Source organism: Sus scrofa, chromosome 13, assembly GCF_054392235.1.
Source record: "Sus scrofa isolate SSC_HxYL_T2T_F1_AM1 chromosome 13, Sscrofa_HxYL_maternal_Yorkshire_Landrace_v2.0, whole genome shotgun sequence".
Classification (NCBI taxonomy): Eukaryota; Metazoa; Chordata; class Mammalia; order Artiodactyla; family Suidae; genus Sus; species Sus scrofa.
In genome coordinates this window covers 162,006,480-162,033,617 of record NC_139395.1, presented here as the reverse complement: position 1 = coordinate 162,033,617, position 27,138 = coordinate 162,006,480, and the positions used below count along the sequence as shown (strand labels likewise).

Below are 27,138 nucleotides of genomic sequence, written 5' to 3'. Positions count from 1 at the left end.
CCATAAATCTTTTCGTGGCCAACTGATGTCTCCCCCATTGTATAGAAAAGGGTGTTGTCTCTTTTCCTCACTGAGTAAAGTTTACACTTCAGAAAGAGACCTGCCTCAGTTTGATAAGTTCTCTTCTACAATCTCAAATTACAAGAGGAACCAACAAAATAACTCTCAAAAATGAAAACCTTTTAAATTAGATAATTCAAAATGAAAACTAGTGACCCTTGAATTACTTTTCACAGTTGGCAATATTAAAAACTCTTGACATAAAATAAACTTGAAAAATGAGCTAGGCTTTCTTTCTAATTAAGCAATGGAATATCAGCGGTTAACAAATCTGACTAGCATCCATGAGGTTCAATGCCTGGCCTTACTCAGTGGGTTAAGGATCTGGCATTGCCATGAGCTGTGGTGTAGGTCACAGATGCAGCTCAGATTCAGCATTGTTGTGGCTGTGGTATAGGCCAGTGGCTACAGCTCCAATCTGACCCCTAGCCTGGGAACTTCCATGTGCCATGAGTGTGGGCCTAAAAAGCTAAAAAAAAAAAAGAAAAAGAAAAAGAAAAATTCTGAAGAGAGTATGTACATCAGCTTTACTTATTGGGCTCTGTGAAAATACACTGATACAAAGAAAATTCCAAATTATAAAATGCAGTTGAGGGAGTTCCCATGATGGCTCAGTGGTTAACAAATCCAAACAGGAACCAGGAGGTTGCGAGTTCGATCCCTGGCCTCGCTCAGTGGGTCAAGGATCCAGTGATGCCATGAGCTGTGGTGTAGGTCACAGATGCAGCTCGGATTCCAAGGTGCTGTGGCTCTGGCATAGGATGGCGGTTACAGCTCTGATTGGACCCCTGGCCTGGGAACCTCCATAATGCCTCGGGTATGGCCCTGGAAAAGGACAAAAAATAAAATAAAATGCAGTTGATTTGGTAGGACTGAAAACTTAACTGAAAATAAAGGAGAAGAGAAACTCTGCATACATCTCCCTTCACTAATCAATAAAAGGAGATAAACAGGTTACCTAGAAAAAGCACAACTTTTTTGTGTTTGTTTTTTTAGGGCTGTGCCTGCGGCATACAGAGGTTCCCAGGCCAGGTGTCAAATTGGACCTGTAGCCACCGGCCTAGGCCATAGCCACAGCAATGCCAGATCCGAGCTGCATGTGCGACCTATGCCACAGCCTACGCCAACACCGGATCCTTCAACCCCACTGAGCAAAGCCAGGGATTGACCCTCATACTCATGGATACTAGCTGGGTTCCTCAGTGCTGAGCCACAACGGAAACTGCCAAATTTAACTTTATATTCCACATTAACAGAAAAGATTTATCACAGCACAGCCAACCAATGTCTAAATGATTAGTATTTTTTAATCTAAAAGGGATCTTCCAAACTATTCTTGGAGCTAATAACAAAAGTAAAATCATCACAAAGATCTATACTTATAGCTAAAGACACTCAAAGAACAAGATATTTGTAATGAACTCAAACTTATAAAATAAGTTGGTAAGTTTTTTCTTCTTTACATTTCTAAGGAAAACAAAAGAAACTTGTTTATTAAATATTTTTTCTGTTTGGGCACTATGTTTACATAGACTCCCAAATAATAAATCCATGAAGTATACACACACCTGCATGGGTGAACTGAACACATAGGGGGTGGTGGAAGGTGAGGGTGATTTTCAATGGTCACTGTTTTCTTCACATGATCCTGACTGATGTCTTCATACATGTGCTCAACTGTTAAAGGCTGCCGTTGCTGAAACCATAAAACATGCTTTAAAATTACTATTGAAAAACTTTAAGGCCTAAACTTCAGTGTTTACAACATATTCATGCTCAGCCCCCACTTGTCTTGTGATTTAGAATTCTAGATTATTTAAAACCACCAGATTACTTCAGAGAAAATTTATACCAAGTAGAGGTAGGAGGAGGGAGTCCTCCCATTAAAGGCTATGTGACATCAGCCACCATCTAATGCAGAAAAAATCCCACAAAAAGGGAGCTTCATGGCTATCAAAACATTCTATAACTTTGTAACATGTTTTAGGCCTATTTTGTTTTATTTTCTTTTCCATTTATAGTCATTGGAATGATAGGTTAAACAATTTCATTTTATTTCAGTTATCTTTTAATTCAATTAAATGAATGGGCAAAAAAATGGTTTTCTGTTTTAAGAAAAAAACAAACACATGCAACATGATCATGTAAATGCTTACATAGCCAAGAGATACAATCACAAACAAAATGCAACTTCATTTTCCCTCACATTTGACGAGATAAGCTCAAGAAGTAAATTTATAACAGATTATTTCTATTTAATTTTTCATAGTGTTGTTGTCAAACTGAATAATTCAGTTTCTTCAAAATAAGATTCAAAGTCAACATTAATCATAAAATTGTAAAACAAATAATTTCAAAAATTTAAATGGCAGAAATATATATCCATGGACCTAATGACAAAGATTTAAAGCCAACAATTTAAAATATTTACATTAAAATAAGTTTTTCTTTATTTTTACCTCATCATAGCCAAACAACCATAGTCGTGGTGTCTGGTAATATTTATCATAAGTGATGTAAAGATCATAAGTTCTGGTTTGCAAAATAGCGTCTTCACCTCCAGCATCAGTTTTAGCTTTACAAGCTTCTACTATTTTCCTTGTATCTAGAGTAGCCTGGCAATAGTGGAGAAGAGTTTACAACCATTAAAATCACTATGAATGTAGCATTTTAGAAAATCTGTTTTCCCAACCCATGTATTTTTTTTCAAAAGCAGATATAACAAAATTCAAAGCTAAAATGCTATATGTTATAAGCAATGTACACATATAAAAATTTATTTGCTAGATCAAAGTATTACTAAGAATACTAATCCAAGTTTATTCATTAAAAATAACTAAATAAAACTCAGTTTACAAACCTCATCTGTTTCCAACAATCCACTCTCTTCATATTCTGTTATAAAAAGCAACAAAAGATTAATCAAGTTCAAAATACTTTTTACTAAAACAAATTCGTATTCAGAATATCATTCAAATCCTGGGTTTGCTTTTGTTTCCGACTACAGATATTGAATAAGTACGAGGGAGCTAATGCTATACTTCCAAAGCAGCGGACTTTACCTGACAGAGTCATAAAAAGTCAGCACACTTAAGGTTTGGTCTGTGCTACAGTCTGTTAAAGATACCATTTGGCATAATAATACTGCAAAGTCCTCAGAGACTCCACAGAGTGCATGAGGCTATTTATTATATATATAATTGCATAAGACATACCCGTTAAAGTCATTGGTGACTTCCACTTTGATGAATTCAATGGTAAATTCCCAGTTTTCATCTCAATGACCTCTCAGGAACATGTGGTATGTTTTATTTCCTTCCCGCTGGAACGATTTCTCTCAGGTACGATACTACATCTTCTTGGCGTTCCTCCCACCCCGCTAGCTTCTTCTTCACTATCTCCTATGCTGCTTTCTCTTCATCATCTATAGTAACCAAGACCCCAGTTTCTGGACCTTGTCTCTTCTCTATTCACATCTACTTCCTTGATGCTTTCATTTAGTCCCAATAGCTTTAAAAGCTGATGACTTCAAATTTATTCCCTAACTGCAGACCTGGACACCTGATTGTTTACTTATGGCTCCAATGAATAAGCACAAACAGCATATGTCAAAAACTAGGCTCCTGACTCCCCCTCCAAAGCTATTCAGTCCTACATTTTTTCCCTATCTTAATTAATGACATCTTTCTAGACGCTCAGATAAAAAATCTTGGAGTCACACTTGACTACCCTGTGTCTCTCATGTCACATCCAACCCAGCAGCAGCAAATCCTCTTGGCCCTACCCTCAAAATATGTCCAGAATTCTGCAGTTTCTCATCACTTCTAATTACCAATCAAGCCCATGCCACAATTATGTCTTGCCTAGATTGTCAAAATAGCCATTTAAATGTCCCCATCCCTTTCAGTCTATTCTCGGCAGTGTGGTCACAGTTAGTTATCCTGTTAAAATGTTAAATCTCATCTTCAGTTGTTCCTGTACCTAGAAATACCCTCCAATGGCTTCTTTGTCTCACTCTGTGTTAAAGCCAGGGCCCTTCATTATCTGGTCCCCATACCCCTCTGACTCCAGGCCCTATTACACTCCCCTCCCTCCTCTCTGGACATAGAAGCCTCGTTGCAGTATTTTATACAAGCCACACATGCTCCTACTTTGGGGCCTTTGAACCCTTCCTCAGATATCCAAATAGTTTGTTCACTTGCTTCCTGCCAAGCTTTACTCAAAAGGCATATTCTCAATGAGGCTTTTCTTGACCAACCTATTTAAAAATAAGACTCATCCTACCACAAAACTCCCTACCCCCTCCTGCCTTTATTTTTCTCTCAGCACTTTATAACCATCTAAGACAGTATATGTTTTGCTCATCTACTGTTTTTGGTTTGTGTCTCCAAATCAAATATTAGCTCCATGAGATCATGTCTACTGCCTTATCTCTAGCACCAAATATAGTACTTGATACATAGATACTGTACTGCTCTATAAATATTTGTTAAATAATGAGTGAAAATTAACTGTTATGTTGGATACCAAGGACATTGTTCTTTAAGCAAAATTCCATACATGGCAATTCTTTAACTCTATCCAAGGAAAATGTAACAAACACACTAAAAGGCTGCAGATATTCAAGGCAATCCCACAGCTTGTACTCTAAAAACAAGACTTTATTCATAAGATTCCCCACTCCAACTTGGACAACTGCATGCTAGTCAGACAGATGCGCTCTAGAAAGAGTATTTGTGCAAGAAGGTGGCTCTGACAATTACGAGACATCTAGGTGGAAATGAAACTAAAGAAGTAGATCTGAAGTTCAGGAGATCTGGGTTGGAGGTTTAGACATGGAAGTCCTGAGCACAGACAGGGTGTATGAAGTTGCTGTGAGCAAATTTGGCTGCTAGTAACTCATCTGGATTTCTTCAAATGATGGGTTTACAATGGAAACAAGGATAAGACTCTCTTGGAGTTCCTGTCATGGCTCAGTGGTTAACGAATCTGACTAGGAACCATGAGGTTTCGGGTTCAATCCCTGGCCTCACTCAGTGGGTTAACGATCCGGCGTTGCCGTGAGCTGTGGTATAGGTCCCAGATGTGGCCTGGATCCCACGTTGCTGTGGTTCTGGTGCAGGCCAGCGGCTACAGCTCCAATTAGACCCCCAGCCTGGGAACCTCCACATACCGTGGGAGCGGCCCGAGAGACTAAGGCAAAAAGACAAAAAAAAAGGTTAAGACTCTCACTAGAATTCAGGAACAGATATACAGCTAGGTTTCATGGAAACTCAGAAGTCACGTAGGAAACAAAGCTGAACAGTACTTTTGAATAAAGCTTACTCTGGCTATTTGGCCATGCTGTCACCTCCTCATTGGCAAGTACCACCTGCCATTATGTGGTGCTTCGGCTCTTACTGTCATTATCTTCTACTTCTTCCTGCTATAAGATGTGTCTATGTCCCTGTAAATTCTATGAATTTGGGGGATTTAACAACCTTTCAGCCTACAAAATGCCTACCCTTTTTTATATTCTCTTCTTTTTTCCAACTGCCTACTCTCTCTATAAACATACATATATTCATATTTAAACTCTCATAGAGATTCTAATGCAATTTACACCATTTTTTTTCCTGTCACACACCATTTTGTGGCAAACCAAAGTATGCAATTACAGAAGCCATAAGCGTAGACACAAATCTACCTGGGAGTATAGGCAGTGAGGAGAGAAAAGTGAAACTCCATGAAATAGTAACATTTAATAGCTGAACAGCTAGGCAGAGTAAAAGAACCCCAGAAGACTTAGAAGAAACAATCAAAAAAGGAAGAGGAAAACCTCATGTCATAAAAACCAAGGGGGAAAAAAAAGGAGGAGGAAAAGGTTAACAGAATCAAATAAGTAACACAGAGAAGATAAGAATAATAAAGACAGATTGGCTTTAACAGAAAGGTTGTCCTGATGACAGCAACTTCTTTATCTAATTTTAAATATCCGAGGTCTCACCTGTATTAAAGATTATCATGCTAGTGAAATATGAAGCTCTGAATAGCCATATACTTTTTTTTTTTCTTTTTTCTTTTTAGGACCACGCCTGCAGCATTTGGAAGTTCCCAGGCTAGGGGTGGAACAGGAGCTAGAGATGCTGGCCTATGCCACAGCCACAGCAACTCGGGATCCGAGTTGCATCTACGACTTACACTAGAGCTCATGACAATGCCAGATCCCCAACCCACCGACCGAGGCCAGGGACTGAACCTGCATTCTTGTGGATACCAGTCGGATTGTTTCCGCTGAGCCACAACAGGAACCCCCTAGCCATATACTTTTAGAGTTGTATTACTGTAATTACTGTGCTCTGTTAAGTACAGTGGGTTTTAATCTCTTGTAACTGATTCTCAGCTGCAATCCTCAGTGATTTCAGAGAGCAGTGAGGGGATTCTGTGTAGTTCAAAAGGCCTCATTAAGAATCACTATCAGGAAGTTCCCTTGTGGTATAGCAGGTTAAAGGTCCAGTGTTCCCACAGCTGTGGCATAGGCGGCAACTGCATAGTGGGTTCGATTCCTGGCATAGAAACTTTTACATACAGCAGGCATGGACAGAAAAAAAAGAGATAAGGATCATTATCATAAGCGCAACTGTTAAAATTTAGAACTCAGTGAAGTAGAATTCTTAATCACATGAATTACATATATTCCAAAATTAATACTTTTGACAGAACCCTGAAAACCAGCTACGACAGAAAAAATAAAAATCTTTATAAAAAAATTAAATGCTTTACTCAGCTAAAAAAATAAATAAAATTAATATTTTATTGTGGCTAAAGAAAATGTGGAACGTAAATACCTTCCATATCTGCAGCTTCTCCTTCATCTTCCTCTTCCTCCTCTTCACATAATGCTGAACAATCTTGGAGTTTAATACCATCCTGTGAAATGAATTATATTTAAAGTTGCTTAAATATATTCAAATACTGAGGAGCCACATGCCAGACAGTGCTAACCACTGTAAAAATAAGATATTTCCTATGTTCAAGAAACCCCTACTTCAGATGATAAATCCATAAACCAATCATTAAGTGGTGTGCTAAGTGCTGTGGCTGAAAAAATATAAGGCATATCACAGAAGCACCAAGAGTCTTCTAAAAATAGTTGCCAGTTGTATTTTCAACAAAATAGTTAGTTAGTTAGCCAATTCATTAGTATTATAAAATCAGCTGAAAGTTAATTCATGCCATTAATTTAAAGGGAAAAGGATATACTTATATATCACGATACATTTATAAGTTAAATTTATTATTATAAATCAAGTATTATATTCTCTAATGTGTTAAAACCATCCTGGCTGAATTAGGCAATTACAATTATTACAACACAGAAGATTTTAGTTCAATTTCTTAGCTATATTCATACCAGAATGATATAATCTTAACCAAAGATAAGCCTAACATAATATATAATTATCATTTTCACCAAATTAATATTTTAAAAATCTGAAGTCAAGGTAGGTCAAAAAATTGGACATTTAGTTTCACCTAAATTACAATTCTAGTTAGCGATAGTTTTATTTACCACCAGAAACTTAATTGTAGGTATCATTATTACATAAAGAAAAACTGTCAGCATCTGGATAATTTTCAGATACACCAATATGTAACAAATTGATCATTAAGAGAAGTTTTAATCATGTTGGTGATGTTTATAGTTGATACAGTAGAAATCATCAACAAAGATTAATTTCGGATCTGGTTAGCAAGTATTCTAAGCACTAAATTATAAAAAATCATGTGAATTCTATATTAAACAGGAAATGAAGGAAGATATATTCCAGGTTTAAAGTATTCTAAGTATTCTACCTTTAGTAGGACATAAAGATGTTAAAAGGGAAATCAAGTACAACAGTAATCATTATTGCAGTTATTAAAAATCCTTGAAAGGCATACCATAAATCTATCAAAGGAATGCTTTCTACACTCCTCTGTCATTTATCACTCCCAAAGCCTGAAGTATACATACTAATGGCTGGAGTAAACAAGAGCTTCTGAAGCAACAAAGCCATTTATGTTATTTTGCCTTGTTATTCAAACTCTCCCAAAAAGCAGAACTTCAAAAGGATGAATTATCAGGCTAACGAAGTGAACTTTAATCTCTAGCAAGCATAAAATTGTACACTAGAAAAACAATGACAACAACTTGTTTTGGTTTTTGATACCTTCTGTTATGCCCCAGTAACAAATCCCAAAAAAGCCGAATGACAAAAACACACAAAGAAGAATATCTTAAAAAACTTGGAACTACTGTAGTTGAATGTTCCATAAAGACAAGAGAGGAACACCTGACTATTAACACAACAGTTAAGAAAATGGGGGAGGCATTTTGTACTATTTTTTTCCTATCATTTCAAACTATATAAAAATATGAAGACAACTTTATTCTTTCTATAGAAATGAAAAACTAATATAATGCAGATAATCTAAATTAACTGAAAACTTTCAAACAGAAAAGTTCTACTCAATGATATATTTTTACCCTCCCCCCATATAAACTGTACAATAAAACCCAACTAACTTAGCTTCCATTCATTCAAAATGTCACAATCTTGGAGTTCCCTTGTGGCACAGTTGGTTAAGGATCTGGCACTGTCACTGCTGTGGCTCTGGTCACTGCTGTGGTATGGGTTTGATTCTTGGCCCAAGAACCTCCGCATGCCACAGGAATAGCCAAAAAAAAAAAAAAAAAAAAAAAAAAAGATACACTAAAGTTTCTTTTAAATTTTCAAAAGGAAAACGAAAGCCAAAAACAAAAAACTCCAAGAAACTCCTCAAACTAGCAGTAAATTATTAAGAAACTACAGAAGAAAAATGAATTACTACAGATTTTAAACAATATACCATCAGCATCTACTAATCAGCAAATAAATAAATCCCCTCAAAAAACCTCCACTTACAGAATGTTTGGTACTTAAACTTAAAAAAGTCATTTCTTTTAAACTGGCCTAGAGAAGTCTTCTCAATTAGTAAGAATGTATAGGTTTTAACCAGTTACAATCTCAAAAATACTTTTCCTAACCATTTGACAGAGTAAGGAAAAGAGAAAAAACCCTGGGAGACAGTAGAGTTTTGGTATGCTGATATTGAAAAATGAGAGGGAATAAAATAGTTGGAATTTAAAAGAACTTGATAATAAATAGAGCTGTGTAAGAATGATATGAGTAATCTTAAAATATGTGTGTGTGTGTATATATATAGATATATATATATGCAAATAACAAGGTCACTGAATTTTGAAATATAACTAACCAGTACCTTGCTTTCCAGTGTAATCTCCTTAACTGCTTCAGTTATTCCTGCAATACCTGTTTAAAATTCAGCAGAAAATAATAATTAAGTTGTAAACATCCTCCATTTGATCCTGATTTGAGCAATACAATAACACTCACAAGTTCTCTGAAATGAGGAAGCAATGTTAGTAGCACTTTTATAAATGAACTCTAATAGGAATAAATAATCCCAAAGGCATCTTTCAAATTAAAAACAAAATAATGTTAAATATCAATTTAATAATTTTTCCATGAATTATCCTACTCTATCATTCATTTACTATTCTTCACTTATTTACTTTCCTTTGTGAGTCTATTAAAATAAACATTCTCAGAAAGTGAACAGATTAAGAGATTACAGGAGTCATGTTTACTTTTAAACTTGCATTGAAATTTTGTCAACAAAATACTGGTTATATTAAATACACTATTTCCTTCAGAAATCTGGGCTATCCAGAGGTAAGTAACATCACATTTATTCAGATTTTCTATTTTAATGTTTCCACATCTTATATAGTAACAAATACTATTCTGTTAGGTAGTTAAGGTAATAATTTCTCCCTATAAAGAAATAAAGTCTCTAGAGTAAGAGTAACTTGCTTAAGTTTCACAGTTACATGAAGAACCTGGAATTCAAATCGACACCTGCTGACTTTTGGGTTAAATGCTCTGTCCACTGTACCTCATTAAGCAGCTACTTGCATCAAAGAAGGTGGCATTAAGCAGATGGTAGCACACACATCAGCTAAATAATATTTCTAATTCAAAATATCCATCAATGTTCTCAGACAGTTCAACAAGGATGGGAAATATTAAAGAAAAAAAAACTCTAAATACAAAATATGCTGTGCTCCTTTTTTTAATCTTCTAAAGCTTTGATATATCTGTTCAATATATCCAAACTAAACAATGAATCACTTTTATAAATGGAAAATGTCACAACCCATAGCTCTAGCATAAAGCTTTTACTTCATAGTAGTTTTTCTAGAAATTATTATTATTATTATTATTATTATTTTTTTTTTTTGTCTTTTTGCTATTTCTTGGGCTGCTCCCACGGCATATGGAGGTTCCCAGGTTAGGGGTCAAATCGGAGCTGTAGCCGCGGGCCTATGCCAGAGCCACAGCAACGCAGGATCCAAGCCGCGTCTGCAACCTACACCACAGCTCATGGCAACGCTGGTTCGTTAACCCACTGAGCAAGGGCAGGGATCGAACCCACAACCTCATGATTCCTAGTTGGATTCCTTAACCACTGCACCATGACAGGAACTCCTAGAAATTATTTTATAATAGGTATGATTATTTTCTAACAGTAAAACCCAAATATTCATATAATGAATTGGTATTACAAAACAATTTATTGAATTTACTACTTCGCATAAAGAAAATAAACCTCTTCTACTGTATAAATGTAATGTAGTAGTAAACCAGAGTCTGCTAATAGTAGGACATTCCAGTAAAAGAAAGGAAAGCTCAAATGACTCTAATGAAGGTAATACTCTCAAGGGTTGTGATGATTGATTTTTTATGTCAACCTGGGTAGGTAACTGTGTCCAGATGTTTGATCACACACCAGTCTAGACATTGCTATGAAGGTATTTTTAGCTGTGCTTAACATTTAAGTCAGTATAGAGTAAAGCAGTAAAGCAGATCACCCTCCACAATGTGTGTGAGCCTCATTCAAGCAATTGAAGGCCTTAAGAGAAAAAGACAGAAGTGTTCTAGAAGAAGAATTAATTCTGCCTCCAGACTGCCCTCAGACTCCAGCCACAGCAATCAAGCCTTCCCTGAGTCTTCAGGCTGCTGGCCAGCCTGCCCTATATACATTTCAGAATTTCTAGTTCCCATGATCGCATAAGCCAATTCTTCAAAATAAACCTATCTATATCTATATCCATGGTTATTCTGGAGAACTATGACTAATACAGGGCTAACAGAAATAAAAGAAACATGAGAGAAGAAAAGCAGGGATAAAGCAAAGGTAACTAAGGCAAATAAGAACTAGGTACCCTGAACTTGTGAGTCAGTTGGAAGCACTGCTTAATACAATCAGAATATAATTTAAACTTAAAATTCCAAGCGTACCTCTCATAGACATTACTTAGCATTTATTATGTACACCAAATTAACTGACATATGATACTATATTGTTTTCCACATAAGAAATTAGAGTTTCCATTGTGGCTCAGCGGAACGAATCCGACTAGGAACCATGAGGTTGTGAGTTCAATCCCTGGCCCTGCTCAGTGGGTTAAGGATCAGGCATTGCTGTGAGCTGTGATGTAGGTTACAGACAGGGCTCAGATCCATTGTTGCTGTGGCAGTAGTGTAGGCCGGCAGCTGTAGCTCCAATTTGACCCCTAGTCTGGGAACCTCCATATGCCACAGGTGTGGCCTTAAAAAGCAAAAAAAGAAAAAAAAAAAAGAAAAAGAAAAAGAAAAGAAAATGATATTTGTCTTCTGTCAGTAAGGTAAGCATTTCTTTAGAATTTCTGTAACAGATTTCTGTCCATCCAATCATACTGACAACTACTTATCTCTGCGATTAATGCCTTTGTAAAAATGTACCTGGATTTTGGGATAGGGATTATGAAACACAATACAACTTGACAAAAGAGAAACTTATTGACATCAGAAACAGTGCTATAACCCATGGCTCTAGTCAATCAACAATTTCCTACAGACGTGCTACCCATTTCTTCCAATCATGTGAAGACTAAGGCGGAGCAGCTGCAAGATAATGGAAAGATCAGGGTGGGGGTGAGGGGGAGCCATCTAATAGCACTACTCAGTGGGAAAATATGATGGTATTTGAAATTATTTTAAGAAGTTATTCAATCTGTTATTTTCTCTGGGCATTGATATAACTTTCAACCTATTAAAGAAGAAAAGTTTCAGGAGTTCCCGCTGCGGCTCAGTGGTTAGTGAACCTGACTAAGAACCATGAATGAGATTGCGGGTTCAATCCCTAGTCTTGCTCAGTAGGTTAAGGATCCAGCGTTGCTGTGAGCTATGGTGTAGATGGAAGACAAGGCTTGGATCTCGCGTTGCTGTGGCTGGGGCGTAGGCTTGGCAGCTATAGCTCCTATTCGACCCCTAGCCTGGGAACCTCCATACGCCGCGCGCGGGTGTGGCCCTAGAAAAAGCAAAAAGACAAAAAAAAAAAAAAAAAAAAAAAAAAAAGGAAGAAAAGTTTCAAATCAAAGAGCTCAAGTCCTGCATCTGTTTCAAAATCATCATAATGAAACAGATGGCAGTGTCCTTTACTCAGAGTAGAGGAGAAACTGACTCAATGAGATACTTTTTTCCTGGGCAGATTATTTAGCCCTCTGACTACTGCCATGAGTCTCAACAGAGGGCAGCAATTTTAGCCTTCATAGAATATTTCACAACATCTAGAGACATTTCTAGTTGTCACAACTGGGAGAATGCTATTGGTGTCTAGTGGGTAGAGCCCAAAGATACTGCTAAACATTCTGCAATGCACAGGAAATGCTATGACAACTATCCAGCCCAAAATGTTAACAGCACTAAGTTTGAGACATTTGATATACCTCCTACTTGCCAGGAGCTACAGACAGAAAACTTGTTTTTAGTATCCTAGATTTAAACTTGGAACATAATTTCTTTATTAAAACTAAATCATTAATGGTAGTTAGCTATAGCAGCATATAATAATAGGCATTTACAGTCACATAGACATTCTGGCAAAATAAGTTTTAATGACGTGAACTGAAAAAATCATATTCAGTTACAACAGCTTGTGCAAACATATTCTTATTAAAGGTTTAAATTTAATTATTTAATAAAAATGTAGTGAACAACTTCTATATCAGATATTATGTTAGATATTGAAGATTCAACAATCTCTACCTTCATGAAGCCTATAGTCCTTACAATGCTTTCAGTAATCATTCAACAAACTACCAAAGATTTTTAAATGCCATGTCTCTGAGTAAAATAAACATGAGTACAGCATGGTTCCTGTCCTGAAACCTAAGTTTGTCATTGAGTGATGGGACGACATATAATAAGGGTTTCTAAAGCAAAGTAGTATGCATACTCTGCATTTCTGATGGCTTTCTTGCTTTTAGAACTAAAGAAAACAATATGGATATTTTCAAATTGCTACTAAAGTAGCAGTACTATAGGAATTTTGCACACTCTCGGGGCATTCTTTTCTTTTTTTCTAATTTGTCCTCCTGCTTCTTTTCAGGTAAAAGTCTACTGGGACAAAACTATGTTTTTGTTTTGTTTTGTTTTAAATCAAAGCTGTTACAAAAGATTGCAAAAGAGTTTAAACAATTTAAACATATGCCATTCTGTTCTCCTCTTACCTGTGTTATGGTAAGTATCTACCCATCCCCCATCACCATCATCTTCTTCAATGATAGCTTCCAATTCATCTGAATATTCCATCTGTTTGCACCGCTTGTAGCATGGCACTATAAAAAAAAAATGGCAAGGCCGGTTACTAGCACACAATCTGCTTCCTACAAATCCATTAGGGAAAATAAAGAAAATTTATTCCATAAAATATATTTCTACAACCAAAATAATAGATGAGTATTATATTTTACTTCTAATAAACGTACTTAAGAGTTACATTCAGGCCACGGACACATAATTATTTGACCACACTCATCTTTCCCTAAATAGCTTTAGTCAGAAGACTCCCACTCCACGGTGAGCATTCTAAGTATTCTCTACCCTGATGATCTGTAAAAAACAGCAAGCCTGAAGCCAGAGATGACATTGTTCAACCTCAGGCTAATGAATAATAATACATCATTTTAATGGCTTTACTCTCAGAACATGCAGTCACCACCTGTCATACTCAGAGGTGGTAGAGGTGACCTCTGGCTTCCAATACTACAGTAACTTTCAATATGAATTTCATAATTATATTTAAGCTCTAGCTATTAGTCATGGATAAATCGATGTAAAATTCACTAACCTGCTAAATTACTCTTTTATACAATAATGGTGTCAAGTTTTTCATATAGCAAATACATCAATTAACAGGTATCATTCATAAGCCTAAAACTGAGCAATTATAAACACAGTATGATGTGGGGGTAACAAAATGCTATTAATCTCTTGATTTTTTTGAAACAAGCAAGATACAAATGGCAAATCTTATTGAAACATATACTGAAGGAAATAAAAAAAATGATGTTTTGTACATATGTTTTCCTTTCCTATAATAAGTAAGTTAGAACAGAAATCAATGTATTTGCTGTGTGACTGGATAGGAACTATAAAAATCTTTAATATTGTTTTCAAATTAGCTTCATAAATAATTTCATTAACATCCTAAATACCTGTTTCAGAAACATTTTTATGCCTACAGGCAATCTTTCACTGACACAATGGGTAATAAAACCTCTAGCTTTCAGATTTTAGATATCAAAGGTAGTAACAATTACACTTTCCATGAAAAATTTAAGTCTATAAAGAAAATTAAAATTAAATTGGTGAAATGATTATAATGATGAAGGCAGCTTAAAAATCCAATGAGAAGTCCAATTTTGTTTAGGGAATTTTTCCTTCATATCTTAAAACTAAATTCTTGGCAAAAAGAAATATCAAAAAGGAAAGAGATAAAAATCAAGTATGGCAAAAAATACTCTAGCAACAGAAAATCCAGAGTTTCATTAAATCTCCAAATTTCTAAGAGAAACTGTAAGTACAGCTTTAAGCATAAATTAAGATAAGTAAGTGCTAAGGCTTTTTTAAAAAATATAACTGTGTAAAATTTACTAATATATACAACATGATTCTTACCATTTTTGGTGACCAAAAATTGTTTGCCTGTTGGTAGGTATGCCTTCACTTTCAATTCTTCCCCTGTTGCCCTTTAAAAAGAATACAAAGCACCAAAATACAAAAAAAAAAAAAAAAAAATTTAAAAGGCAGAGACAAAAGATATCACACATTAATCTACAAACTACATAATCCAAACCCCTCAGAAAACTATTTTAGGACTGTTTGGGAAGGATGCCATTAAGTGATATATGTCAGGCCACTGAAGAGCATAGCAATATTAAAAGTGAAATGTACCAACGGATGTAGACAGACCAAGAAAATTTGGATTACATATTAGACAAAAGGGTAGAATAACAAAGAACTGTATCATACAACTATTATGTTTCCTTCTAAACAAAAAGAATCTCATTCAGATTTTTAATCTTAAAGTATTTCTCATCGTAAAACCAAGTGTAGGCAGAAAAATAGCTGCATAACATTACATAACAAAGTAGGTGGTTGACAAGATCCATATTCCTAACCACTGTATTAAAATTGGAACTAAGACTTAAAAGATGCTTTGAATCACAAGATAATAATGTTAAGAATAATAACGATCAAAAACAAACAAAAAATCTTTTTACTAAGTGCTCAAGAACTCTAACATGCGTTATTTTCATATAATCCTCAGAAATCTAAGAAGTAAGGGATATTAATAGTGCCATTTCATAAGTAAGTAAACAGAAACTTAAAGAAGTCAGGTTGCACAATTACAAAGCCAGAAGGTGGAAGAGCCAGGATCAAGCCAAGTCAGCCTGGGGCTTCTGCTCTCAAGAACTACTCCCCCTGTGGGTCAGAGCCAGATGTAACATCTCTGATTTGGGGGGCTACTAGGAAATAACTCGCTAAGAAATATGCTCAAAAATTCTGTGGGTCACCTACTGAAATTGGTCAGGGCTGGGGTGGCATGTAATATCAGTCACAAATATAAATGAGCATAAATCTGAAGTTCTGCTGCCCTCTCCAACTTCAGTCTAAAGTTCAAACCAAAGATGTGACCATAAGACAAAGCCAGGAAATGCCCTAATACAATCTGGCAGCTTTCTAGGATTCTTTAAACCATTCCCAATTGTCAAATTCAACATCATGGTAATGCCTGAAGTTTGAGGGAAGATGATATAATACAGTCATGATGGCACTTGTTGACATGAGCATACAGGACAGAAATGGTCAGTTCCTAGCATGAATTTAAAATGAATAATTCTTCTAAAAAGCCAAAAAAAAAAGGAGTTCCCGAAGAGGTGCAGCGGAAACGAATCTGACTAGGAACCACGAGGTTGCAGGTTTGATCCCTGGCCTCGCTCAGCAGGTTAAGGATCCAGCATTGCTGTAAGCTGTGGTGCAGGTCGCAGATGCAGTTCAGATCTAGCGTTGCTGTGGCTGTGGCATAGGCTGGCAGCTGTAGCTCCCATTCGACTCCTAGCCTGGGAACCTCCATATACTGCTGGTGCAGCCCTAAAAAGCAAAAAATAAATAAATAAATAAACAATAAAAAGAATAATTCCTTTGGCCCCAACCAGAGCCAGGAGTATGGATGTTGGAGTGTGGTATAACAATTTCTAAGTTACAATAATTATCTCAACCATCATAATTCATGAAGTGGAATTATAAATTACTTCTTCATAAAAGATCCAGTCCATATATACTAACCCTGTAACAATACTCTAAATCATATAACTAATTAGGCAATTAAGGGCTAAAACAAAGAAATCTGAATAAAGAAAATGTATGTCTATCATGCATATTGAAGAAAATCCTAATTTAGTTCTTTTTCTACAAAATTACTATTATTTTAATTTTATATACTTATTTGACTTGAAATATTACAAATTACAGACCAGAACCTAGCTCAATGTTGTTTTAAAAACTTGGGGGGGGTCTATTTCAGAGAGATTCTACGGTATGAACACAACTGAAAACACAGAACAGAAATACACATAGGAAAGACAAAGACATAAAAAATAAATGAACCTGACATTTTGCCCTTTCTTGTACATAGAAAACAATGTTCTACAAGATAAAGAGCAATTGATAAAAAAGCAGTAAGAACTATTTTGCAAGTGTTAAATTAAAAAATTAAGAGTGATAGGGAGTTCCTGTCGTGGTGCAGTAGAAACAAATCCAACTAGGAACCATGAGGTTGCAGATTTGATCCCTGGCCTCACTTGGCAGGTTAAGGATCCAGCATTGCTGTGAGCTGTGGTGCAGGTCACAGACGCAGCTCGGATCTGGCGTTACTGTGGCATAGCCTGGCAGCTGTACCTCCCATTCGACCCCTAGCCTGGGAACCTCCATATGCCGCTAGTGCGGCCCTAAGAAGCAAAAAAAAGAAAAGAAAAAAAAAAATTAAGAGTGATAGACCACAAATGAAAGAGTTCCAAACTGCAATTTTTAAATGGTTTAATTATTTAAAGCTCTTTAGATATTAAGGAAAACATTATCAATCATAATCTTGTTAATTCTAGAACCTCTGCTCCCAAATCAAAACTGTATGACTCAATTACAACTGAACAAGTGTCACTGAGGGAAAAATGATGTAACAAGCTAAATCACTCATATCCAAACAAAATAATTCCAAACAATTCTAGCCTAATTATTTTTTTATTTTTTTGTCTTTTTAGGGCCACACCCGCAGCATATGGAGGTTTCCAGGGTAGGGGTCCAATTGGAGCTATAGCCGCCGGCCTATGCCAGAGCCATAGCAACGCTGGATCTGAGCTGTGTCTGTGACCTACACCACAGCTCATGGCAATGCTGGATCCTTAACCCACTAAGCAAGGCCAGGGTTCGAACCCACGTCCTTAGGGATGCTAGTCGAGTTTGTTAACCTGAGCCACGACGGGAACTCCCAATTCTAGCCTAATTAAAATAGTCTGCCAGTATTGGGATCAATTTTTTGGCCACTGTCAGGTGGTTTTATCGATAAGTACTGAAAGTAATGAAACTGAATTTGTTTTAAAATATTCTGTTATTGGAGTTCCCGTCGTGGCTCAGTGGTTAATGAATCCAACTAAGAACAGTGAAGTTATGGGTGCGATCCCTGGCTTTGCTCAGTGGGTTAAGGGTCTGGCGTTGCTGTGAGCAGTGGTGTGGGTCGCAGACGAGGCTCGGATCCCCTGTTGCTATGGCTCTGGCGTAGGCTGGCGGTAGCTACAGCTCCGATTAGACCCCTAGCTTGTGAACCTGCATATGCTACAGAAGCAGCCCTAGAAAAGGCAAAAAGACAAGGAAAAAAACCCAAAAAATATGTTATTATTTAGATATTTTAAAAATATGTTATGAGAACTGCTAAATGGCTTAAATTTCTTTAAAACTAAAAGAGAAACTTAAAGAAGATAAAAATTGGGAAACTCTGTTACAAGTGGATTTCCAATTAAGACCTTATTTGGTATCATGATTCTCTCTTTTGAGCTAACTTCTAAAAAATATAGAGACTTTTGAATCTTAAAGAAAGTCTTAAAGAACCTCAAGACTCTGCAAAATCTGCATTTATCAATGTCATTAAAAAATTCAAAAAATAAGTTCCCGTTGTGGCACAGTGGTTAACGAATCTGACTAGGAACCATGAGGTTGCGGGTTCGATCCCTGATCTTGCTCAGTGGGTTAAGGATCCAGCATTGCCTTGACCTGTGGTGTAGGTCGCAGACATGGCTCAGATCCCACGTTGCTGTGGCTCTGGCGTAGGCCAGTGGCTACAGCTCTGATTAGACCCCTTGCCTGGGAACCTCCATATGCTGCAGGAGTGGCCCTAGGAAAGGCAAAAAGACAAAAACAAAACAAAACAAACAAAAAAATAGCTGACCAAATGTGTTAAACTTTTGAAAATTATTTTTTAAAGATCTGCCACAGGACTGACCTAGACACTCTAAAGAAAGGGAATACTGGCAAATGAAGAAAGGTAATTATCTCAAAATGTCCATCTTTTGTGCTAAGAGAGCAAAATAAAACAAGTATAATGCACACTTTTTCTTCATTTATTTTACTGGGTATCACTAGGGCACTGTTTAATAGAAAAATCTACTACAAAAGGGTTAACTGGTCATCCTAATTTTCATGCACTAATCTATTTCGCAAACTGTCGTAATTATGAACTCATACCTTTTATGAACTTTCTCTTCCCCACTCAAAATTACTTACCATTGCCATGTTGGACAGTGGTGGACTAAGTGATCTCCAGCTGCCACAAACTAGTCAGGATTTAGAAGGAATATGAAAAAAGGAAAAAAGAAAAATTGAATATCACTGAATGCAAGGTGGCAAAATATCAAAGGGATCATCATAGGTAACCCTGATACTTAACAGTCAATTAAAATGCAAACATTATCAACTTGCTTTACCAGCCTGAAAATTAATTTTGGATATTATTAAAACTATACATTTTTAACACCCATAAAAATTCAAATTAATTTGGGAACAAAAATAACAAGTGCTATTAATTTTTATTCAATTTTAATCATTGGATTAGATTAAATAATGCCAAAGACACAGAGTATCATGAAATGAATAAAGGCAACACAACAGGATTCAAAAATGCCAAAAACCATTATTATGAATAAAATGTAGAGAGACTCCTGCTGATGGGTGAAAGCTCAATGAAGACCTTTGAAAAAACTACTAAATAAATACAGGTCTATGTTGTAAGAATAGTTTATTACATCATATTACACAGGTTTCCATTTTCTTTTTAAATTTAAGTAACATTTAATTTTGAAAGTTTTTTTCACACTATTAAAGGAATTATTAACAAAAAGTAAGAAATGTAGTGCCAAACAATGGGGTAAAAAGAAGCTTCTGGGCTGAACTGGAAAATACACCAAAAAAAAAAAAAAAAAAAATTAAGAAACTGAATCCTCTATCAAATCTTGGATTTTCTGGGCAGGCTGAACATTCTACAAGTTTTTGTTTCTCAGAAATAAGAAACAGACTCAGGAAGAAGTAGTTTAACCTTTTGAGAATTTCCATTATACATGAACATGAACTGATCTTATTGCAAGACAGAAATCCTACCTATTTTTGAAAGCAGAAAATGAAATTCTGTTGACCACAACTGCAGTGTCCCCATACTTCCCCAATTACTTCTATTTCACAAAAGCTCCAACTTAAAATCATATATGGTTCACAAGTTTATTACACAGCAAAAAACTACATTATCCTTAATCTTCTAAAGTCTTTCTTTAATTGAAAGATTGAGAAAATACATCTACAGATAATATTCTATTTTAACTTGAGAGAGTAAAACTCTGTAAAATATTAACTTCTTTTAAGATATCTTAACAAGATAAGATTTAGCTGTGTCCTCCCAACAGTAACTTTACAAAACATTTCTGTTCTTTTAAAGAATTTCTTCTATTTAAACTGGTTAAAGACAAAAACCCAAATGAAAGCAATACTTTCTTCCCCAAGTTTAAGCATTTGGGGTCACTGCAACCAGATGCTACACTTAACTCTGTGGCTATCAAGAACTAATTCACCACCAACAAATGACTATTAATTTAATGCAAGCAAAACAAAGAATTAAAAATTTAAAAATTCTTGGAGTTCCCACTGTGGCTCAGTGGGTTAAGGATCCAGTGTTGTCTCTTCGGTAGCACAAGTTTGATTCTTGGCCTGGTGCAGTGGATTAAGGATCCAGCATTGCCACAACTGTTGTGTAGGTCGTAGCTATGACTCAGCCAAAAAAGAACAAAAAAGTTAAAAATTCTTTAGTGATATTGCCTTGAGGTCACAAGACTCTATATTTTATTTGTTTGTTTTGTTTCATTCTTTTTAGGGCCACACCTGCAGCATATGGAAGTTCCTGGGCTAGGCGTCCAATCAGAGCTACAGCTGCTGGCCTATGCCACAACCACAACAATGCCGAATCTGAGCTGTACCTGCCACCTACGATGCAGCTTGTGGCAGTGCTGGATCCTTAACCCACTGAGTGAGGCCAGGATAGAACTTGCATCCTCAGGAACACTACGTTGGGTTCTTAACCTGCTGAACCACAAGAACTCCAAAACTCTACACTTTACTCCATAGCACTTCTGCTGCCATCTATTAAAAAAATAACAATAACACTAGAAGATAAGGAAAACTAAAAAACAACATAGAAATGAACTGATATTTAGCATATGCACGTATCTGCTCTCATTGGCAGTGGCCATTATTACTTTTTTCTATGTCCAAATGAAAATTTTAAATTTCTAAATTCTCAATATTGTTTACAGCAGATTTCTCTTAGTGATTAAATACTGGATAATACTGAATAACAAGATAGAATCAATATTAAAATTTTGATAATCAACTTCATTATTCAAACTGTCTCTTTCACTACTCGTCTACTTCTTCAAGTCATATACATGTTGAATAGTAAAGTATTTTCAGTCAGATAGTACCATATTAGATAACACCTGTCCCTCTTTTAAATACAATACTTTCACATCTCTTGATGAAAACAAAAGAAACTTACAGGCTGATAGCCAGAAGCCCAGAAAGAGTGAGAGAAAGCAAATGAACAGATCAACTCAGCATAGCATTTATCCAAAGCAAATTATGTATTCCATTTTTCTTCCTTTAGACTCATTCTAACTAAACCTTGTAATTGTGCTCTATCTCAATCCACTATTACATGGTTGGTACCCAGCAGAGCTAGAGCGGAGCTAGTTTGCCTTGCTTGCATTTGTTTAAAAAGGGGAAAATTCATAAAGCACTTCATGATACAATTAGGGGTAACAGTTATTCATTGTAGGATTAGTAGCTGTTTTAAAATGACCATGCACTTGAATCTCTTAACTCCATCTATTTATTTACCAATTAGTCACCTTTACATAGAGGAGATAAAGCCAAAGGATATAAGAAAAACAAAATACCTGCATCTCTGCTCTGTATTTTAAATACTTAGTTTCAAGAGTCATGTCTCAATTGTATCTGGCAAGAACATTAATGATATCCTTAAGATCAAAACTTAGTTTCATTTGGCATTCAAGATATTAAACATGGAGCCTAAGACAGACTGGGTCCTTTAGAGAATGTCAAGCCATAACCCCTCATTTTATAGATAAGAAAACATGAGGCCTATGCCTAGATAGCTTAACTGATTTGCCTGAGTCAGAAGAGGGGAAATTAGAGAAATAGGTCTAGAAGCCATGTCTTCTAGGTTTTGTCCATACCACCATGTGTCTTCAGTAAAAATAAAGACAACTTTAGATGCAACTGGCAGTTCTACACACCATTCTCTGAATTTACAAGGATTTGAGACTGAAGAGATCCCATCATAATTGAAAACTGAGAATTCAGTTAATTCTCTGGCTTGAGGTCATGGAATTAATTTACAGCCAGATCATACAACACAGCTGATTTCAAAATGTTTCTTTCAAAACAAAGAGTAAAGTTCCACTGCCAATGAAGATACTTTTAGTGAGAGAGATGAAGCTTGAGTACATTATTTGCCATTCATTAAGACTAAAACATAAGTCTGATGCAACCATAACTATTTGCAAAACCAGAGTCTAAAAGTACTTTTAGGAGTTCCCATTGTGGCTCAGTGGTTAACGAATCCGACTAGGAACCATGAGGTGGCGGGTTCGATCCCTGGCCTTGCTCAGTGGGTTAAGGATTCAGCGTTGCCTTGAGCTGTGGTGTAGGTCACAGACACAGCTCAGATCCCACATTGCTGTGGCTGTGGCTTAGGCCAGTGGCTACAGCTCTGATTAGACCCCTAACCTGGGAACCTCCATATGGTGCAGGAGCAGCCCTAGAAAAGGCAAAAAGACAAAAAATAAATAAATAAAAGTACTTTTAGATCAGAATTTATTTCTCTAAAGATAATAAAATAAACTACCTAAGGGTTGAACACTTTTATCATATAGATTTGGTGAACAAGTAAAATGATTCTTCAAAAATTCTATGTTAAAAATTCAATAAAGCACAACTGGCCTATAACACAGTCATCCGTTTCAGCATTAAGCAGATTGATTCATCATTATTTGGTTAGTAGAAAAAGTGAAAGAACGGTTTAAAAAATAGTGTTAAGTATGTAGCAATAAATATTTAAGCTGAATACTGACAGAAAACTTAACATCCAAGCATTGAGCCAAAGTTTCCAAATGGAAAGTCACGAAAACTCATGTTTGAGGTAAAGACAGAGCAAACACCAGAGAGGCCACTGCATAGCTCAATATAATACAAATACGAGTGTACGATAAGTAGCTGTAGGAATCTTCTCCACTCCCTCTCCCATCCTTATTTCTAAATAAAGAGGAACTACAGGAAAATGAGAAATGGCAAACTGAGAGGGAAGTTACATTTTCTTCTATGGGAAGTAGAAATCCGTACAAAATTGCTAATACAGTCAACAGAAACTAATTTTACTCAAGTCAAAAATTAAAGTTCCAAGATGTTTTCTTATAAAGCAAAAAAGCCACCCAGTTTTATTAATTGTAAAATAGCTGTAAAATATCTTCGATACTCACCTCTTCTGGGGTGATAACACCTGTTTCCTTGAACTTGGATTCCTAAAGAGAGCAAAAAAGCACAATAGTATTACACTATTTCACTTTGAATTAAAACATGTTTGTGGGCGACTATTCGCCTTGCACCATCTAGGCAACTGGAGCATGTGCAGAAAAAAAAGACTCTCTCACTGGTACCTGACCTCAAGGAACACACAAGTCTAACAGAGGAAAATGGACATGAAAATAATTAACAGTACACTTTGATCAGTACTACAATATTAGAGCAAAGCTCTTTGGAAAAATATTCAAACGTTTATACAAACATTAAACTTTAAAATAATTTTGTGAAATGACCCAATATCATTATTTTACAGAATAAAAAATCTTAAAGATGTTTGAGTAATATTAGACACCAAACCTAGATATCATAAATCATTTAATACTTTCCCATTATTCACATTTCCACCAAGATATTATACATAATCTCTCCTCTAAAGGAAGGATGTTATTATCAAAATTTTCTCAAGTTTAAGTCATATGTAAGATTTTTGTGTAGAAATCTGTAAAAATGAAAAGATTCATTTAGGAACATTATTCATTCGACAAATGTTTACCAAACAACTACTATGTGCCAAGCACTATTTGAGGTAATAAGGACACAGAGTGAATAAAATGGACCAAACTCATCTTTGTCCTCATAAGAAGTTTAAAGTTTAGTAGAGGGAGAAAAGCCAAATGGTAATAAATACCACACAGAAAAGTGAGGCAGAGAGGAAACTGGGTAGGGGTGGAGGGAGATAAATGGTTATTTAAAATAGGATGGCAAGAGAACAAAGAATTCACTGATAAGTGACTACAGACTGGAAAGAAATCAGCCACAAGGCTGTCTGGGGGAAGAGCATTTCAGGCAGAGGGAAGAACTAATGCAACACCCAAGGCAAGAGAGTGTTTGACAAATAACATGGAAGTGAGCAAGGGCTTTTGTTTAAAAGCCAGTAGTAAGTCCAAACCATGATTTTTCTTAATGTTTACTGGCTGGGAGAAATCATTAGCTTTTTTCCCTTGTTTCCCCATGACCAGTAGGAAACTACAAGGATTCTCTCTGAAAACCAACAATTTGCACAGGGAAGAGTAAGGAAGAGGATTATTAATTCTGCTTTCCTTATTACTAAAACTACCTACCTAACAAGCTAACACATCCTTTCCGTTTGGCGAACAAGTAGAATGATTTCTCAAAACAGAAGTCTATGTTATAAGTTCAATAAAATACAAGTGTCCAGTAAAATAGCAGTTTTATATTTAATCTTGGGAGGTCTCTTTCTTTTGCTCCACTCTCCCTGAAACTAAAAGCTATAACAATGGTTTATTATTTAAATCCTATTTGTCTAGGTAGACATGTTTCTGAAAAGATGATATAATATGCAAAAGAATCATATGATCAAATGTCAAAATTTCAAAGTCGACTGAATAATCTTAATTTAGATGGGTTTCATAAGCAACAAATAAAAGCATAGCAATACTGGAATTCTCATTTAAAAAATTTTTTTTAACTTGGCCCAACAAGTATCATTTTAAAATCATTCTTAGAAATATAAAAACAAAGTACAGGACTAACGTTTCCCTTTGCATGGAAAGGAAGCAAAGTAAAACTGTTCACTATTCCTCTTAGCATACCAGAGGAAATTCTTGAATAAAGAGGAACAACCATTTCCAAGAATATTCCATCCTCACACCAAAATTTGTAAAATTTTAATTGAAAGGTTAAAAAAAAAAAAAAAACACTAAGCAAGAAATCGCTATTCATTTACTCTCACTGTTTGCTTTTCAGAAAGGAAAAATAAAGTTAAAGTAACAAAAAACTTACCCTAAAAGAGCTTTAAAAGAGACAAGTGGGGGGTGGACTGGGGGTTTGGGATGGAAATATTCTAAAATTATGTTGTGATGATGGTTGTACAACTATAAATATAATAAAATTCATTTAATTAAAACTGGCTTTTTATTTTTTATTTTTTGGCTTGTTAGGGCCGCTCTTGCAGCAAATGGAGGTTCCCAGACTAGGGGTCTAATTGGAGCTATAGCTGCCAGCCTACGCCAGAGCCACAGCAATGCCAGATATGAGCCACGTCTTCAACCTACACCACAGCTCACCGCAAGGCTGGATCCTTAACCCATTGAGCAAGGCCAGGGATAGAACCTGCAACCTCATGGTTCCTAGTCGGATTTGTTTCCGCTGCGCCACGATAGGAACTCCTAAAACATTTTTAAGAGTTTTAAAAGAAAAACTTGAATGCACTTCTAGAAATGCATCTTTGAAAGTAAAACCAGTCATTCTTCTAATAACTAATGTTACAACTTTTACTTTAAAATATCTTTAAAAATGTAAATAAACCAAGTATCTAGAAGGGTCAGCCTACTCCTTATTATCATTGACGTCCAAGATGAATAACTAGTTTCAGTTATTTTAAAAACTTGGAAAGGGGGGTGTTGTCTGTTAGCTGGGTTAAATGGTACTGAAAGAAATAATGTTGCAAATTTCACCTTCTTTTTCTGAAATCTAGTAATTTGGGACCTTAGTCACAACTTACTATTTCAAACCCCTAATTAAAAGAGACTTACTATGAACTTTGAAAGAAAAAGGTGACATCTCATTTTAATACCAAACTGATTTCATTTTTTAAGATAAGCAAAATCTTCATTTCAGTAGTTCAAAAGACTTCCGACGTTAGGATTTAACGTCCTCAAAAATCACTTATCTACGGACCACCATCCAACCTGATTGTACCAAGAGGAGCTGAGTGCTGACGGGTGGGAGACAGAAGTATGCAGAGTCGGTCCAAATTACCCAAGAGCCAGAGGAAACACCTAGGGAACAGCTAGGTAAGACCGCAGGTAGGGGCTGCACCTTTTCCCGTGTACCATTCCTACCGCCTTCCCACACTTTTTGCCACCGGAGAACCAGGTGACTCTCCAGGCGCCCGGCCCTAGATCCCTGCAAAGCCAAGCGTGTGGGTGACAGTCCCTGACAAGCCCACTTACCTTGAGGACCGGGGTCAGGTACTCAGCTACTTCCAGTGCCTTTCCCTTTACCGTGTTAATCACATTCTGCATCCTGGGGCCGGAGGAGCGGCCGGCCCCGAGACAGAGTGGAAAGGACAGCCGGACAGGGATCGGGAGTCAGAAAACGTCCCCGCCGCCGACGACTGGCCTCGACACCCGAGGCGACGAGACGCGACGGGACGGACGGGACGAGGGGGAGGGGCGGCCGGCGGGGCGAGAGAGAGCGGGGAGCGCGCTCCTCGCGCCCCAGGCAGCGCGCGGTGGGCCGGGCCCAGCTGTCACCAGGCCGCAAGGGAGAGCGGTGGGGCCGACTTAGGGGGAAAAGCGGGCGCACGCGCACCCTCGCCTTCTCAGGGGCTGTCTTCTCCGCCTAGCTTCACTCGCACCCCTTCCGGCTTCTCCTTCCTCCTCTCACTCTCTCGCCGTAGCTCCGCCGCCACCTGGACCTCACGTGACACAGGACTCTCCCGACACGT

General features: G+C 36.6%; 2 protein-coding genes across 5 annotated transcripts in view; both read right to left on the bottom strand.

The window, feature by feature from the left end:
* Positions 1 to 27,118, bottom strand: part of ATG3 (autophagy related 3) — a 30,141-nt gene extending 3,023 nt beyond the window's left edge. The window contains exons 1-10 of one of the 4 annotated variants that reach the window (XM_084991296.1): positions 26,642 to 27,118; positions 23,624 to 23,665; positions 18,867 to 19,357; positions 15,150 to 17,877; positions 13,700 to 13,807; positions 9,346 to 9,395; positions 6,888 to 6,969; positions 2,921 to 2,955; positions 2,520 to 2,675; positions 1,629 to 1,756 (exon numbers count right to left, since the gene is read on the bottom strand). In XM_084991296.1, coding sequence (XP_084847422.1) covers positions 1,629 to 1,756; positions 2,520 to 2,675; positions 2,921 to 2,955; positions 6,888 to 6,969; positions 9,346 to 9,395; positions 13,700 to 13,781 — 533 coding nt within the window. In that variant the 5' untranslated portion in view covers positions 13,782 to 13,807; positions 15,150 to 17,877; positions 18,867 to 19,357; positions 23,624 to 23,665; positions 26,642 to 27,118. Of the gene's footprint in view, positions 1 to 1,628; positions 1,757 to 2,519; positions 2,676 to 2,920; positions 5,224 to 6,171; positions 6,970 to 9,345; positions 9,396 to 13,699; positions 13,808 to 15,149; positions 17,878 to 18,866; positions 19,358 to 23,623; positions 23,666 to 26,641 lie in introns of those variants that run through there. The other 3 variants (XM_084991295.1, XM_003132682.7, XR_014824843.1) reach the window with 3 other exon arrangements.
* Positions 1 to 27,138, bottom strand: part of CCDC80 (coiled-coil domain containing 80) — a 139,577-nt gene that overhangs the window by 39,352 nt on the left and 73,087 nt on the right. The window lies entirely within an intron of this gene.